At 43.8% G+C, this 18,555-nt stretch overlaps 1 protein-coding gene across 1 annotated transcript in view; it reads right to left on the reverse strand.

Annotated features, from left to right (window-relative positions):
* MAP3K4 (mitogen-activated protein kinase kinase kinase 4) overlaps positions 1–18,555 on the reverse strand; it is a 100,502-nt gene that overhangs the window by 42,626 nt on the left and 39,321 nt on the right. Inside the window, exons 7-13 of the mRNA XM_029911044.1 lie at positions 17,225–17,341; positions 16,745–16,844; positions 16,556–16,639; positions 13,702–13,968; positions 5,362–5,511; positions 4,031–4,192; positions 2,747–2,880 (exon numbers count right to left, since the gene is read on the reverse strand). Of these exons, the coding sequence (XP_029766904.1) occupies positions 2,747–2,880; positions 4,031–4,192; positions 5,362–5,511; positions 13,702–13,968; positions 16,556–16,639; positions 16,745–16,844; positions 17,225–17,341 (1,014 nt within the window). The remainder of the gene's footprint in view (positions 1–2,746; positions 2,881–4,030; positions 4,193–5,361; positions 5,512–13,701; positions 13,969–16,555; positions 16,640–16,744; positions 16,845–17,224; positions 17,342–18,555) is intronic.

The following is an 18,555-nucleotide window of genomic DNA, read 5'->3' on the forward strand; positions in this document are numbered from 1 at the left end:
CAATGAAATAAATCTTTCTACTGAAAAAGTTGAACCTTTTTGCTTCTTTATCCTTTGGGGTAGAAGATGGCCATCCCTGACGCACTCTTTCATTTACTGCCAAGACAACCAAAGAACCTGGTGAGAGATGAGTGTAGAAATGTTCAGAGCCGTGAGAAGGGACATAATACCTGCACTCAGTTCTCTTGACTGTCAGTGACAGAGAGAGGGTGTTTGCCATAGCAATCTTGTAGATTCTAGTATGGCTTAATTTATAGGTAGAGGAAGACAGGAAGGCTCTGCTGACCCCAGTACATCCACCAGTCTATTGGAACTCTCTTGCACTACCTCAGCCCAGATATCTAGAGAGGAAGCAACTCTCTTTAGGAGCTCGTAGTAGGCCCTGCAGTCATCCTGAAGAATGGAGGACAATCCAGACAACACCACCTCATCAGATGAAGAGGAGGACAAGTGTAAAGAAGGTTCAGCTGGAGTTCTCCTGTACCTCCCCAGGAGTAAGTTGTGGCATGGAAGGTTGTTCCTCAGTACTGGCGTGGATACCAGGGTAACTTCCTGAGACGCCTCATGTGAGCCATCCCATCGTTTGGAGATCTGGAGAGCAGAGGAACTGGGGATGATCTGTTGGTGGTGGAGAAATCCCATGGGTTCCAATACAGCGATGGTAGAGTATTGGAGCCTAACCTCTATCAGCTCAAGGATCCATGTCCCTGGACCACTGTGGCACCTGTCAGATACCAGGGGCACAATCCTCTCGATGAAGGTGAATGACACCTTCTATTCCAAGAGTGAGGGGCACAGGAGCCGACAGCAGACTCTGAAGAAGAACCCGAGTCACCCGACTAGGGAGACGTGGTATTATGCAGTGCTGAAGACTGGTGATGTGTATCCAAAGATGTTGGTACCAGGGACAGCATACTCGGCTTGCCTCTAGATGGCACCAGGCAAGGCGGCACTGGACTGTCTAAAGTCGGCTACGCCGGTACCGAGGGTTGGACCTTACTAGCAGGTAACTCCAACAAAGACTGAAGATATATCAGTACCAGATGACTTGTCTTCTATACTGCTGGAGCACCCAGTACCAAGAGGCATAGCAGATCTCATGCCACAGCATAAGCCTTCAGTGTTGTCATTACCACGAGGTTCCCCCCGAGGCTGTTGCGTTGAAGGGGTGATACCACTGTAGGGGTCAGTCTCAACAGCACTGTTGATGGAGTCAACAACCCTGGACAAGATGAAGTCGGTAGTGGGACCTGTCAATCATGGGAGGACTCTCTACCTTACCTTCCAGCTTGCTTGCTGGCGGACGGTACCAAAGACCTCGATTTTGTGGAGGAACCGGGCATACTTTTGAGGCATGTTTTTTATGCTCCTTCCTGGGCATCAGGGAAGGGGAACAGTCCCAAGACTATGCTATGTCTAGAGGAGCACTTCTGATGGAAGAAATGCACCTATCCTAAGGGGGAAGGTTCAGATGATGGATGCAAGGTGGACTCCTTGAAAAGGTTACACAGTTTCACCTCCCTATCCTTTCTAGTCCAGGATTTGAAGTCCCTGAAGATCTGACAATGGTCCCTGATGTGATCATCACTGAGGCACTTTAGACTCCTGGAATGAGGGTCACTCACCAGCATAGATTTATTGCAGCTGGTGTAAGCCTTAAAGTCGAGAGTCTGAGGCATGCCCTGGTACTGGGAGTTAGTACTTAGTGTGTTGATTCCCAAATGTTCTATTCAAATTAAGTAAAATAACAAATGAAATTTACTCTAAATATTTAGCTAACTAACTATAGATGAGTACACTAATTATATACAAAAGAACAAATTCCCTGATGGGGAAAACACTTGCAAAGCAAGTCAACACACACAGACTACCAACATGGGCAGTAAGAAGGACTTGAGAGGGCGCAAGGGTGGTACAAATGGCAGAGGGGTGGCATAAAGGGAAATACATCACACAGCAGTACAAAGCCACAAAGGGCGCACGCATGCGTGTGCCGCCCTGACAGGTGCCATTAAGGGAAAAATCTCCAACTTTGGTACACTGGGCATGCACACACCTGAAGTGGAATGGACATGTGAAATCGCTCGAAGAACTATGACCACACCCTCATTCAAAGACACCTGTCATCCAATGCTCAAAATAGTATGTAGTCCCAAGGTCTTGGTAGATTTCTTGTTGTTCCTGAATATCAAACAATGGCAAAATGCTTTCTATCATTTTCATCTAGTTAGAAGACTGCCCAACCTTTCCTGTTAGAAGACCTAGTCACTTGTGAGCCACACTTTTGTCACCTTCAGGTTGGATTAATACAAAGAACTCTTACTGGAGGAAAAAGTCATCCGATGCTGCACACACAGTAATTCGCCACGCAACACCACCACCTTTCTAAACAGGACACCCCGACGAATGCATGTTACACTAATGCTCTGCCATCTTTACTGATTCCTGACCAAATAGTAATTTTTCATCAAGGTGTCGGCCCTTAATTTGAAAGCTTTGAATGGTTTGGGCCCTAGTTATCTCAGGTATCTCTTCTCTCCCTCTTCTGTGACAGCTAACACTCAGGGGAAGGAGTCTGGAAAGAAAAACTCATTAAGCAGTTTGAGTAGTGCTTTGTACTTTTACTATGGAAAATTTCATGATGGGACGTAGCCATTATTCATTGATCAATGCAGAAATATCCCGCATAATATTTAAGAAAAGAGCAACACATCATATTGTGATATGGTGCCCAGTTAGCCATTACCTGGGTCTAGTGCCTCGACCGCTCTCGCATTTTGTTAGTACATAATTCATCCATTTTCTGGCAAAGTTGATATACTTATCTCCAATTTTCTGCCTGAATTCTCCAGACATCAGGCGAACAACTTCTTTATGGTACTACAATATATTAAAAATTATCCTTCAAGTATTAAAATTAAAATAAAACCATTATAATATAATATCTACTGAAATATCTGCTCGCTAATAAAACATTACAAGAAAGCACGATCATATCTCACACTCATATAATTAATTCTATCCATACAATTTGCATGATTATTTATTTAACGATGTCTTTGAGGGAAAGCCCCAAATGCAAGACATTTAGTGCAGAAGAACCAAGACAAAATGGTAGCATTTCAGCCATGTGGCATACTATGTGTGTGCATGCACTACTTTTAAACAATGTGCATACCAAGTAAGAATTATATTGTCTAGACAGGAATAATACGCAGCTCTGCTATCATATAGATCAAGTCTCAAACTAGCATTGAGTAATACTCATACCTTACAGGCAAATTTAATTGAAGTAGTACATGGAAAGAATAAAGTATTTGGATATGTAGTAGATATGTGCACTAAAAGATTCAATAGAAACAGTCTGTTTTAGAAGACCATTCTTACAAGGACTGTGTACATAGTGAAGTGTGTACTGTCTCAAAGGTGTATCTATAAAGGGTTCAAAGGAATCAAACAAGTGAAGATGTATCAGAAGTGGCCTGAAGCAGACATTTCCTGGTTGGCACACTAAGGCAGGCATTGATGAGCTGCATCCACTGATATAAAGGGTTTAAAGAGAACCTTAGAATAAGGGCTCAACATTTAAAAATTAAAATATTTTGCATTTACATAGTAGCTTGTATAGGCCTAGAAAGAAAAAATGAGGCAGAGAAAGATCAAGTGACACAGCTCACATCAGAATATTTCTAACCTCCTGTAAAAATTTGTCAACAGACAAAGCCTGAAAAGACTAAACTTTAAATTCAGACTGCCAACTAGGAATGCCTTGCCAAAATAAGAGTTTCAATGAGTTTGAGAGTTTGGCAGATTCAACAGATCTGCTCTCTCTCTTATGTAGTCTAAAGTTTTAATTTTCACACCATGAAAAGATTTGCACAGCACCACAATATACTCTTATAAGAATTAACAGAATTCACTCAAAAGCATAATTCACTAATTTTTGTAAGTGAAAGAGTTGAATTTTACCACAAAAAATGCTAAAAACATTATTTTACCACAAAAAATGCATTCCCTTTTGCTCACTTACCTCAAACCCAAAATTGTAACTCTGAATCATGGCTTCTCGGTAGTATTGCTGCAAAGTGGCGGATTCAGACTCATCAACCTCAGCATCAAATTCAGAAGTGAACATGCGATCAACTCTATCAATGGCACAGCTTATCTTATTGCATAGCTGTAATGCATCGCTCTGAAGAACAAAAAAAGTCAGCTTCAGTTGAAGAGACACGCTGAATTAATATTATTTGTAGAACAGTAGTGACAAAATCCCAAAGCAGTTGGGATCCTGTTATGCTAAGCACTGTAAGGAGAGACAGTCAAAGAGTGGATAAAACAAATGCCTGGGTGAAGATGAAGGCACAGTAATAAGAGGATGATTTTATAAGAGAGTACACCCACAGATGTTTTAAGACAACCATGAATTACAATTATGTGACTTAGCAGGTGATGCACTTTATTCATATAGTCAATAATTCCTAACTCACGCAGATCTATACAAACCAAACAGTTGCTTAAAATACTGTTTCTTGGCTACAGTGCTATTTTATCAAATTCTGACCAAAATCTATAGTTTTCTGGGAAATAAATAAATAAATGGCTTAATAATAAATGCCACATTCTCAGAAACTACATTTCACAGTAAGAGCTGGCTGAGTTAGAAAAAGAACACTACTGTTACTATCTATATAAAACATAACACAGAGTCAAATTCTATCCGTGGGTGTGTGGGCACGGGTGCCACTGACTTCAGTGGGAAATCTGGGGACAGCCATGACACCTTCAATTAGCAAATCCTAGTTTCTGTTGGTTCTGTGGTTTTGTAGGCCTACCCACTTTCATGTCACATAAAAACATTTTAATGTTTGCTGTCCACAGTTTTGAAAATTCTCCTTATTTTTCATCATCTATAAAGTTATATTATATATAATAAATGAAGTTTGGTTTTTCTGACATTTTGAACACAGGAAGTTTGTAAGAACTAGAGAATCTACTTCATTTCAACTCTGTGACCCCTTTATATGAAACTTTTTGTTTTGCCTTGGTTCATGTGTCTACTGTAGTACACACTGGCTTCCTATTTTTTGTGTGTAGATTCTATGACTTGTACATGCACATGATATTGCTCAAAAGTTGCATTCACAAGTGATTTGTGTGAGCGCAATGGAGACTGGACAGAAAACACGACCTACAACAACTTGTACAAAGTACAAATCCAGAGTACTGGTTTATCATCATCACTGGAGTCAAATCACGTCAACAGCTTTCGAGCCATGTGTGTTTTAATTTATACCAGTGAATGAGATTCAAATGATAAAACAATAAACGACCCTCCTGGAAATAAATTAGAAGGCTGCTTACCTTTAGCTGCTGCAATGCTTTGGCAATGACTGGCTGGCTGGATGTCTGTTCATGATGTAAAGATACGAGCCCTTCAGCAGACTGTTGGAAAGCTTTTCTCTGACTCACAAGATGGGCAGATTGCATGACTACAAAGAGGAGGTTGTCAACCTAGGAATACAAGATTAAATATACTGCCAAAGATGATACTGTCAAGTTCTTACAGCTACAATAGGCTCTGGTAGCCATTTTTATGAAAAGGCTGTCTCATAATGGCAATTTTACTATTCCCAAATGTTTTCTGGAACCCAAATTATTATAAATCTTATTCTTTGATACTATAAGGATACTACATTTACACAAAGAGTTCTTCTTTGGCAATTGTGCTTTGACTAGTAGTATGTTTCCTGAATCATTTTTATAAGCATAAAATACATAAATTAAGATGGGTAGGGCTTTAACACCACATCACTGGGTTGCAAGGGAGACATAAAAGGTTTCATTTCCTGAAGGGGAGCTCAGATTTCAGAAGTTTGGGGGAAACTATGCCAAGGCATTCTCAAACCAACCAGTTACACTTGGAACGTTAGCCTGTTAGCAAAATAACTACACGGTCACCCAAAATAGGTGATAAATGCCAGGAATAAGCAGACTTCATCCATGCTACAGTAGAGGCTTTAGCAACATGAACAAACATTTTCTAAGCAGGAAAAAAGACAGTTACCTTTTCGTAACTGTTGTTCTTCGAGATGTGTTGCTCATGTCCATTCCATTGTAGGTGTGTGCTCGCTACATGCACCAGTGCCGGAAGTTTTTCCCTCAGTGGTATCAGTAGGTGACTGGCTCTGGTGCCCTCTGGAGCGGCGCATGTATGCACTGATATATGGGGCGCCGCCGGTTCCTCCCACTCTCAGCTCCTTCTTGCTGGAAACTCCGACAGTGGGGAAGGAAGCCAGGTCATGGAATGGACATGAGCATCACATCTCGAAGAACAACAGTTTAAAAAAAAAAAAAAAAAAGGTAATTGTCTTTTCTTCTTCAAGTGCTTGCTCATTTCCATTCCATTGTAGGTGACTCCCAAGCAGTACCACCGGAGGTGGGTAGGAGTTCATAGATATGTCGATTGCAACACAGCTCTGCCGAAGCCATCGTCATCTCTGGCCTGCTGAGTGGTGGCATAATGTGTCATGAACGTGTGTACTGACGACCACGTCGCGGCTCTGCAGATGTCCTGGATAGGGTCACACGCCAGGAAGGCAGACGAAGACACCTGAGCCCTAGTTGAGAGAGCCTTCACTATCGGTGGAGGCACAGCCTGCACCAAGTCACAACAAGTACAGATGCAGGCAGTGATCCAATTCGAAATCGTCTGAGAGGACACCGGAAGGCCCTTCATCCTGTCAGCTGCCGCGATAAAGAGCTGGGCCGATACGCGGAAGGGATTGGTGCATTCCAGGTAGGACAGCCAGAGTGTGCAGCCGCCTCTCCCCATTGGTCGAGTGAGGCTTTGGACAGAACACCGGGAGGAAGATATCCTGGTCAACATGGAAATGAGACACCACTTAGGCAGGAAAGCCAGATGGGGCCGCAGCTAGACCCTGTCTTTGTAGAATACCGTGTACAGTGGCTCCGAAGTAAGGGCTTTTATCTCGGATACACGCCTCGCTGAGGTAATCGCTACAAGGAATGCAACCTTCCACAACAGATGGGAAAGGGAACAAGATGCCATTGGCTCAAAGGGGGAACCTCTGAGCCTGGAAAGGACTAGGTTGAGGTCCCATTCGGGGACCGGGTTCCGGATCGGCGGAAAGAGCCATTCAAGGCCCTTCAGGAACCTGATCAACATCTCATGCGAGAATACCGATTTACCCTGGACGCAAGGATGGAAGGCTGATATGGCTGCTAGGTGCACTTTGATCGACGAGAAGGCAAGGCCCTGGTGCTTTAAGTGAAGCAGGTAACCCAGGATGGATTGCAAAGACAACTGGGTTGGGGAGATGTTGTGCTCCGACGCCCAGCAGGAGAAACGCTTCCACTTTGCCAGGTAAGTCACTCTGGTGGAGGGCTTTCTGCTTTCCAGGAGAATCTGCTGTACCTGACTAGAGCAGGCCTGTTCCTCCGGACTCAGCATCCAAGCTGTGAGGTGGAGAGAGGTAAGATTCAGGTGCAGGAGCCGACCATGATCCTGCAAGAGTAGGTCATGGCGGCTGAGCGGTAGCCATGGAGCTACCCCAGCCAGTTCCATGAGCGTTCAGAACCAATGCTGGCAAGGCCACACTGGGGTGATCATAATGACTCGCGCCTTGTCACTCTTGATTTTTGAGAGGACTTTGCTGATAAGCAGAATTGGCAGGAAGACATACATCAGGTCTCCCGACCATGACAGGAGAAAAGCATTGGAAAGGGAGCTTCTGCTGAGGTCTTGGAGAAAGCAGAACTGATGACGCTTTCTGTTCTGTCTAGTGACGAACAGGTCAACTCCGGACAGCTGTGGAAGGAAGACATCACAAGCTAGTCGGATGGCCATAAGCTTCCTGATATTTATATGTAATGTGAGCTCCTCTCAAGACCATGTACCTTGAGTCCGCAGCATACCAAGATGCGCTCCCCAACCGAGGTCAGATGCATCCGATAACAGGGAGACCGTGGGTCATGGACTCTCGAACAGCACTCCTTCTAACACCAACTTCAGGTTGGTCCACCACTGCAGAGAGGTAATTACCCTCGGAGGGACCATGATGACCTTGTCCAGGCGATGCTGGCTGGGGAGCAGACTGCTGCTAGACACATTCAAAGGGGGTGCAGCCTGAGTCTCGAATGGCAGACAACATACGTGCATGCTGCTACGTGACCCAATAGTTTGAGAAAGGCCTGGACTGTGGTGAGCGGATGTGTGCGGACGCTGGCAATTAGATGTGACGTTGCCCTGAACCTGGCCTCTAGTAGAAATGCTCTGGCTCAGGTAGAGTCAAGTACCGTCCCAATAAACTATCTGTTGGACTGGGATTAACGTTGATTTTTGTTTGTTTATCAGCAGGCCCAGAGTTCGACAAGTGGCTTGCACCATATTGACACTGTGCTGGACCTGGACCGGCCCTTGATGAGCCAGTCATCAAGGCACGGGTAAATCTGGATACCCTGATGCCTGAGGTAGGCCGCAACCAGCAACATGCATTTCGTAAACACTCTTGGTGCTGTTGCTAGGCCAAAAGGGAGCACTGCATATTGGTAGTGGACAGTCCCAACTATGAAGCATAGGAACTGTCTGTGACTATGGAATATTGATATGTAAAAGTAAGTGGCTTTCAAATCAAGGGCAGAGTACCAGTCTCCCAGATCCAGGGAAGGAATGATGGAGGCCAGGGAGACCAAGCAAAACTTCAACTTCTTGAAATACTTGTTGAGATTCCACAGGTCGAGGATGGGTTGTAGACCCCCTTTGGCCTTTGGGATTAAAAAATAGAGAAAGTAAAACCCTTTGCCCCTTAAATGCAATGGGACTTCCTCCACAGCTCTCACCTGCAGAAAGCCTTGCACCTCCTGAGCGAGCAGATGCCTCTGAAAAGAGTCCCTGAAGAGGGACCGGGGGGGAGAGAAGGGGCTCGAGGAGGGGATAGAAATAAACTGGAGGGTATATCCCCCGCTACTGTGCTGAGGACCCACTGGTCTGATGTTATAGAGGCCCAGGCAGGGAAGAAGGGGGACAGGTAGTTGGAAAATAACAGGGGAGCAGGATCCAGGACACAGGCTGGAAGGTCATACTCGAGCGCACCCTCAAAATGCCTGCTTACCACCCAGTTGGTTACGGGTGGAGCTCTAGTGAGCAGAGGATGCTGGCTGGTGGCCTTGCTGGCACTTATAGCCCTTTCCCTTCTTACAGAAGGGTTCTGACCAAGACTGGCTCCCAAACCTATGGGTTTGTTGCAGCTTAAACTACTTCCTTGCCGGCCCCAGCGTGTACAGGCTCAGGGTTTGCAAGGTAGCCCTCGAGTCTTATAGGCCGTGCAATTTATTGTCTGTTTGCTCGGAGAACAGTGCCAGGCCATCGAATGGAAGGTCCTGGATGGACTGTTGAACCTCCATTGAAAGGCCCAACGACTGCAACCAGGACGCCTGCCTCCTCGAAATGGCCGAGGCCATAGTTTGGGCCACAGAGTCTGCCACATCTGAGGCCACTTGGAGGGCTGCCCTGGCCACCACCCTGCCCTTATTGAGGATAGCCAGGAATTCCTTCCTAGGTTCCTCTGGCAGCTAATCAGAATTTGGCCATGGACTGCCAGATGTTAAAATCATAGTGGCCAAGCAAGGCCTGATGGTTAGCCACTCTCAGCTGGAGGCTGGATGTAGAATAAATTTTGCCTCCTGGTTCTTAGGCATCGATCCCGGTTGGCCCTGTCTATTGTGCTCATTGGCTGCCGACACAACCAGTGAGCTTGGGGCAGGGTGGGTATAAAGATACTCATACCCCTTAGCGGGGACGTAGTATTTTCGCTCTGCCCGCTTGGAGATGCGGGGCAGTGAGGAAAGTGTCTGCCACAGGTCCTTAGTGATTTTCACCACTCCCTCGTGCACTGGCAATGCCACCCTGGCAGGGGCTGCCACTCTCAGTACATCAATCAGGGGGCGTGCAGGAGACTGTTGCCGACCATTTGTTGGATGCCCCCGAGGCTGACCTATGCCCCCGCGATTGTTGGGGAAATTTCCAGGGGTTCCAAAATTGCCATGGCCCTGGGGCCATGTTGCCATTGGTGGCCCAGCAGGGAATGCTAGTGCCCCCAATGGGTGGCCCTGGCCCGTGGGCAGGATTTCCTCCTTGCTGTCAGAGCACAAGGAGGGGGATACATGCCTGAGGGACCAGGATGGTGCTGAGACTGCCTGTCTACCCCGATCCCCTCAGCTCTGGCCCCAGACCTCCGCTGAGGTTCTGTATGAGGGCGATGGCTCTGGGTGCCGCAATCCCGGTGACCGGCAGTGGAGTTCGGCGGATCGGCGACGGTACCCCGGTTATTGATGCCTTACGCTTAGCGAGCAGTGCTGCTCCGTAGATCGGGAATGTGAGCGAGTAAACTGATGTGTTGGAGACCATCAGCGTGCTCACGGTGAACCATACCGGTGGTACTGTGATCGGGCTCTGACGTCTTGACCCTCCGCAGCGGTGCAGTGAGCTGGGAGAGTGGCTTGGTTGCTCCCAGCACTGGGGTTCTGGGGATTGGTGCCGCACCTCTGGGCCAGCCCCCTCGCGATCGCCGCCTCGAGCCCGGGGACTGACGCCGGGAACTCTGGCAGGCAAACCAACCAATGTCTGTGGGCTGATGGCTCTGCTCAGGCAAGTGCTGGCGGGGCACCCCCAGCGGCAAGGATCAGTGCTGCACTGATGGGGACCATTGGAAGGGTCCCAAGGCAGGTTTACCCCTAGAGCGGGGCACCTCCATGACCGGCATGGGCTGCCACAGCAGGGACAGAATGTCCTTCGCAGCTTGAAAGGCCTCTGGTGTGGACAGCACCGCCAAGTGCCACTGCTGCTCCCTGGGGTAGTGGGAGGGTCTTGGAGTGGGCTCAACCGCTCAGCAGGAGTCGGAGCCCAACCTCCGTCTGGAGGGGAAGAGCAGCCCCTCACAGGTCTTTGCTCTCCTCCGGCCCTCTCCTTCCCTTTACGGGATACAAGAGAACGTCCCCTCCTAACCTTTCTTTGCTTTTTAGCCGGTACTGGGGATGGGGATCGGCGCCGGTCTGAGGCCGGTGCCAGCAGCGCACTCCGCACTGAGGCTGCAGTGCTAGGAGCAAAGTCTGATTTGGTTGGCTCTGAGGCAGGTGTAAGGGCCAACTCCACAAGAAGCGCTTAGAGACTCATGTCCCACTGCTTTTTCGTCCACGCTCTGAAGCTCGTGTCACTAATGTGGGTTTCCCCTAAGCACTTCAAACAGCTTCGATGAGGATCACTGACTGCCATGGGTTTCTTGCAACAGTCACAAGGTTTGAAGCCCGGGGACCGGGGCATGCCCCGTCCCTAGGCTAAGTCCTATTCGGGACTAACAACCTAATACTAAGTGTACGCTAAGGGAACTATAAAACTAACAAATTTCTAACAACTATATACAGAAACTTCACAACTAGGCACAGCTGAGAGGAATAAGCTTGCCGAGGCAAGAAGACATTCCAGCACCGTCACTGGCGGTCAGAAAGAACTGAGGTTGGGAGGAGTCAGCGGCGCCCCTTATACCAGTGCATATGCGCGTCGCTCCAGAGCCGGTCCCCTACGGATACTAGAGGGAAAAACTTCCAGCACCGGTGCATGTGGTGAGCCCACACACCTACAACAGAATGGACATGAGCAAGCACTCAAAGAAGAACTATGTTATACTTGTGAATTCCTAAAATATGCATATATCCTTTAGGAACTAACATTCAGTGTTTCAGCAAAACCTGCAAAGATATATAAGATAACAGATGGTCCCAGAGCAAAGACAAGGTCACAATTCACACTCTGAGCTGTTAATGACAAACTTCAAGAACCCAGTTGTAATAATGTATTAATTACAGCAGACCAAGTCCAAATTCATCTACATAGTTACTACTCCAGAATCATGACTCTCATTCATAATGTACTTCAGTATAAAACAAAAACAATGTTAGATTCTAATTGAAGGGACATTGTCAATTATTTTTAGGATTAAACTTTTTATATTAAAAAGAATTTTTACAAAGCTTAAGATTTAAACAGAAATGTTTTCAGAAATATTGCTTTTAATTTTCAATGAAAATATATAATTTTTAAACATTTCCCTGCAGTTTAGAATATAGAAAGTGTGGAAGATTTAGTAGGTCTTCATATATTACTTTAAATTTTTTACTTCCTTACTTTTTAAACATAGCCTTTAAAAAAAAAAAATCAATGCTTTTTACATATATATTAGATGGTGGATATAATTTCCAAACCAAATTCTGTGTCTTGCGATTTTCTTGAAGAAATAAATAATAACTTTAAAAAAGCCTGATGTTTTAGAATACCTGTAAAAAAAAATATTAACAAGGACGTTATCAGAGACTAGATTAGCTATCATTAGTGTATACTTATTACTGAGCAGTCTGTAGTATTGACAAACAAGAAGCAATGTCTGTACATGACAAACAGCCGTATACATGGAAGAGGAATTCTAACACTTAACGAGTGGGTGAGCCCAGGAAGTCTGAAGGCAAGCCAAAGCTGGTTTAGAAGGTAGAAGAGCCAGGGCATAAGGGAGCTGAATCAGGGTAGGGATGTGAGGAAGTGTAGAGAACACCGGGAGGAAAAATCTTATTTGGCTCTGGTGGTAGGGGTTGTGGGCAGCAGGGGAGGCGAGTCCTGGCTGCATATAGTGGAGCAGAGGGAATGGTGGAAGGGACCCCCAGCTGGCTCAGAGTACGAATGGGAAGATTTCTTCCCGCAGAGCTTAGGAATTCCTATATTTAGCTACTCACAAGTTTCCTATCACTTTAGTATCTGTGCACCTCACAAACATGAATGAATTCCATTTCACATCAACCCAGTGAGATAGTGAACTATTCGTTCAGTTTCTACACATGGGGAACTGAGACACAGAGATTAAAGTCAAGATTTTCAAAAACGGTGCCTAAAGTTACAACTTAAATAAGTGGCCTGAATTTCAAAAATGCTGAGCATCCAATAACACCAACTGAAGTCTAATTTGAGGCACCCATTTTTTTATTTTTTTTTTTGAATAAGTGATTTGCCCAGCATCCGAAGCAATTGGCCTCATGACTTAATGCACCCAAAGCAAACAACAATGGCCTATCAGTTCACAAGATATGATGGCTTTTTGCTAAAACAAAACACTATCACTCTAACTATACATCTGATACTGAGCAGCTCTATTGTGAATAATTTATTAATTCTTTTGATTTAATAGGAAAGGAATTTTTTTTTTGGAAATAAAAATGTTGCTTTCAAAAATAGTCTCTTGTTCAATTCCTGCAATAACATATATTTAGAGATAAAATATCAAAGCAAGAACATTTTTAATTTATTGTCCTTGGTTACTATTATACACCTCTACCCTGATATAATGCGACCCGATATAACACAAATTCGGATATAATGTGGTAAAGCAGCGCTCGGGGGGGGGTGGGGGGGAGGGAGGCTGCGCACTCCAGCGGATCAAAGCAAGTTCGATATAACACGGTTTCGCCTATAACGCGGTAAGATTTTTTTGGCTCCCGAGGACAGCGTTATATTGGGGTAGAGGTGTATTTCCAATACATCTTAGTCACAGAAGGCAGAATGTCTCATTTAACATCTATGGTTATTATTCTGGAAGCACTTCACCTCCAAGTAAAAGTAGACATAAAATGGAAAACACGTACCTGCATGCTACTTAAGGTATCAACAGTTTCCACCTGAGGCACTATTTTGACTGGCTGTCCTTCCCATGTGCTCCAGCTGTCATCTAATTCATGGTCTTTATCACTGTGCTTGGTCATCAGTAAGTAGGCCTCATATGCAACCTCCTCTGAATCTTTAGAACAATCCTTTCCTGCAGCTGCATTTAGCAGCTGTAAAATCACAGATTTCTCCCCTGCAAGATAATCTGGGACAAACACATGCAAGTTTTCAAGTCCAGGGATTTGCACCTGCAGAAAGAATAAAATGGCATTCAGTGAGCAAAACTGCACACCACCACTCAGCTTCTCAGTATGTTGCACACACAGCAGAGTCCGCTTAAAATGGTCATTTCAGCTCTAGACATATTCCCCATTTTAAGTATAGAAAATATCGCTAAACTGGTAATATCTCTAGGCGTGCAGCCACTCTAGCAATATACCCACTTTTAATCACATCACACCACCTGTGCTGATGAGTTGTATTCTAAAAATCAAAGTAACACACTGTAAGTATGGTGATGCCATAGCAACTTAGAATACAGAGCTGCTCCCACACACATCTTCAAATGATTATTTTAGATGTATCGTTTAAAAAGAAGTCCCTTCCCAATGTTAAAATCATTATAAGGAACAAAGAAACAAGTCACGGCTGGCATGACATTAAAAATTAATTCCCTTCTGCTTAAACAATGGAACATTTAAAAAAAATTCGGGGGAGAAGTTCACTCAAATTCTGGAACTATTCATATAACTTTCCTTGACAGCCCATGACAGAAACACATACTGTCTCAGCATAAAAGGACTGATCAAAACAATGGCTTGTCTTTTTAGTTATTGCTGACACTCAAATTTACAGAGGTTAATTTGTTTTGTATTATTGTGACAGAGTCCCAGGACAGATTTCCATTTTAAGTAAAGTATTATTTAAGGAATATTACATATGGTAAATAAATTTCTTATTAAAAAAAACAGTGCCACAACTCTTTTTACTAAGTTAGGAATTAGCATGGTCAGAAGTTATATATAATGGATCTCACACATTAAGGCAATTTGTAGAGAGGAAAGAGCAAAATCTCCAAGGATGATGCTATTCAAGTGCCCAATGAAACTGAATTCTCTCTCCTCTTGTTCATTGTAAGACGGATCTTCACAGATAACTACATTTCTGACTACACTATTCAAAAAAATAAGACTGCTGCCTCCCTTCCTGGGCACATCTTAATAACTGCTTAATGGCAGAAACAATAAAAACTAGCTATCGTGCATAACCCATTTTTAAAATTACATCACTCAGCCATTTACACATTTTTTTCTTCACAAACACCAGAGTTTGTCAGTTTTCTTTTCCCTATCTTTATCATGATCCCTTCAGTAGTTTTGGGACCTCATAAATGAGGTCTGAAAATCCTTCCTTTAATTTTACCTGTTTAATGCCTTCTCCTACCCCCTAGGCCTAACATGTCAGTCAGCATTTTTCTAGCTGCAGAAAAGACAAAACTCTATTCAGAGTCTGTCAAGACCCATCTACACTAGTTTCCCTGTGCAAGGAAACAGTTTCTATAAACAGCTTTTACAAACACAGCTGCACTGGCTGGAATGTAACAAAACATTTAACAAAATTCAAGATGACTAAGGTTAGATAACTACTAGTTTTTCAGTTTTCAAAGCTAAGCCTACACCCTCCACCACATCTGCATTCACACAAATCATTTTAAACAACTATGTTTATACCAGTTTCCTGGCACAGAGGAAAACAGTGCAGTAGGGACCCTCAATATGTCACTGCCTCTCCGTTGGGAGGAGGGGACACTGCAAAGGTGATTTAAGGAACTTTTAATCCCCTAAACCCAACTCCTTAGGCTAAATGTGACCTCTGCAACAAGGCTAAATTCAAATACTGCACTCAACATTTTTAAAATTACGTTTCTTAATTTTACAATTTAAAAGAGTTTGATTAGAGGCTGGAAAAAAACTTTAAACTACAAGGTTGTTATTGATACTTTAGAAATAAAAAAGAAACATTTTGTGAAACTAATTAGCATCTGATCCGACTAGACTGTCAACATTAAAAGTCAAATGCATTTTTAGAAAGCCAAGATGATAAATCCTAAAATTCATTTTGGAAAAGAGAAGGTTAAAAGATCTCATTACAGAATAGATGCAATAAAAAAACCATTTCAAACTAACGATTTTATTCTCCCCTCAAAATGTATGTACAACTCTGATTAACACTAACTAGACTTATGTTCACACATAGGTTAACAGACTACTGTCAAGGAAGAAATTTTACATTATAAGTTTTACACACCAAAGACAAAAGGACACAGTTGGAAACTCTATTACCATAGTATCTGAGTACCTCACATGCTTTAGCATATTTATCCTCGCAACCTTTGTGAGGTAGGGAAGTGCTATTAATCACATTTTACAGGTGGGAACTGAGACACAGAGAGACTACGTAATTTGCCCAATGTCACACAGGAAATCTGTGTCGGAGCAGCCAAGTGAACCCAGGTCTCCCGAGACCTAGGCTAGCACCCTTGCCACTGTAGGATTCCTCCTCCAAGTACAAGATATACCAGGAATACAGACTGGAGATTTGGCCCAATCTTGTAGATTATTTGAAAATTGTTACAGCTAACACAAATGCTGGTGGTTTTAGAAAAGCTGCACTTTCAAAATAGAAGAAATTAACTCGATTGCCACAGCTCAATTCTAAGAAGTTGATACTACAAGTTCAGCAAGAAATAGATGCACTTAAGTCACATACAGCTTTGTTTTGGATACCTTGTTTAGCATTAACCATATAAGTGTCATGTCTTTAAATGGATTTTACCTTCACATACTGTTTTGTTTTCAGGACATTCAGGAACTCTCGCACAGTGGCCGACAGTGTGAATTCTGCTGCTATTTCAAGGTCCTAATGACAGTTATAAAAAGAAACTCTTTACTGAATTGAAGTTTTTTAAGCAGAGAAATAAAAAGGAGCATTAGTAAGTTAGATCAAACACCACTGTTACTTTACCTTCCTCAGCATCTTAGCAAAGCCAAGAGCTTTGGAGGCCCTCTCTCTAGCTTCATGAAAGAGCTCTTTCAGTGCCCGACTGGTCTCTATAACAGACCTCCTGTAATGTTGATTAGAATGAAGTTACTACATTTTAAATACACAATAGTAAGAAGAGACTGAAAAAATACAAAATAAATGTGCACAAGCAGCAAACTGAAATGAACTTACATCGCTCAGACACATACGTCACAGGAATATAAAAATAACACTGAGAGAACATTATATAAAATGCTTCTCATGCCCTTAGCTATAACCAAAGCTATTAGCTTTCACATACACAAAACAAAGATGAATTACTAACTACAGACTGAAAATCCCTGAGATGATTTGGGCAGGTTTTTTTCATGTGCTTCAAAAAGTTTAAATACTGCAGCTTGTCCTTGACAGGACTAAAGGAGCATCAGAATAAGAGAGACCAGATATTGAAGGCTGGAATACCTGATTTCATCTGATGCAGTACTGTCATCAGCACTGGCCCAAAATTCATCACAGCTGTCTTGCAGACCAGAGTCTAGAAATTTTCCTGTAGATTTCAGCAGCATACCTGCAATATCACTGAAACAAAAAGAAAATGGGGAGCAACGTCACTTTCATTCATGCACTAACACTCCTTTTATTTCCTCCGTATTGCATCCCACATAAGAGAGCCACGCTGCCCCGTCTCAGCAACTTGTGGGGTATCCCCTTCCTCTCAAGGAAGGGTGAAATCCCGGTAAGGCAAGCAAGGTCAAATAGGCTTGCCACAAAAGGGGCCACCCCTGGGTTCAGTTATTGCAGCAGCATGCGTACCTGTTGTGTCCTGCCACCAGAACCACTACAAAGTTTTCAGCATGAGTTTCTGTCTCTCTTTGACATGGCAGAAGACTAGAGCTGAACAATGATTGCCTGAAGGAGAGGTTATACTAGGCATTAAAAGCCTAGCAATCATTTATGGAGCAGTTACCCACAACAACGTGACAAGTAGAAGCAGGAGTCCAGATTCAAGACTGAGGGGCTCCTCACAGAACTGATGCCTCCGGGCTATGTGATGTTATAGTAGTAATAAGAGAACTGGAAATTTTGTAAATATGGCAACAGTCAAACCCTGAAAGAATGAGTTTGCTCTGACTCATTCACTGAAGTTGAATGGAAGCTACATAACAGTGGTACTTTTCTGGAATTTTAGCAGGTCTAAAACCTTCCCCAGTAACCGCTTACATGGGATGTGGACAATCAGAACAGCTACTTTAATTGGAGAAAACTTAGGAAACAGATATTTTCTATTAAACTGAGCAAATATTCTGCAGTTTTAATTGTAGCTGCTGAAATTTGTTGTTTGTTGAGATGGAGGGAGGGATAGCTCAGTGATTTGAGCATTGGCCTGCTAAACCCAGGGTTATGAGTTCAATCCCTGAGGGGGCCATTTAGGGATCTGGGGCAAAAATCTGTCTGGGGATTGGTCCTGCTTTGAGCAGGGGGTTGGACTAGATGACATCCTGAGGTCCCTTCCAACCCTGATATTCTATGATTTCTGCCCTACTTGTCCTGTACCCTTAGAAGTGTTAACATGTCCACTGAACGTCATATAGGTTATTAGCATTTGCTCTCTGTGAAGCGTGCACATCATTTAAAACTATTGTAAGGGATGGTTAAGGAGCCACATCTAAAAGAAGGCATAATGGACTCTACCCAGAAACTAGCATCTTGTGTAGAGAGGGTTCTACTGGGTAATGTTCTGACCATGTGGGTGGATGTCTTTAGGTTGGAAAAAAGTCTACCGGAGGGGGGAG

This window comes from Terrapene carolina, unplaced genomic scaffold (genome assembly GCF_002925995.2).
Source record: "Terrapene carolina triunguis isolate 2854851 unplaced genomic scaffold, T_m_triunguis-2.0 Scaffold85, whole genome shotgun sequence".
NCBI classification, from domain to species: domain Eukaryota; kingdom Metazoa; phylum Chordata; order Testudines; family Emydidae; genus Terrapene; species Terrapene triunguis.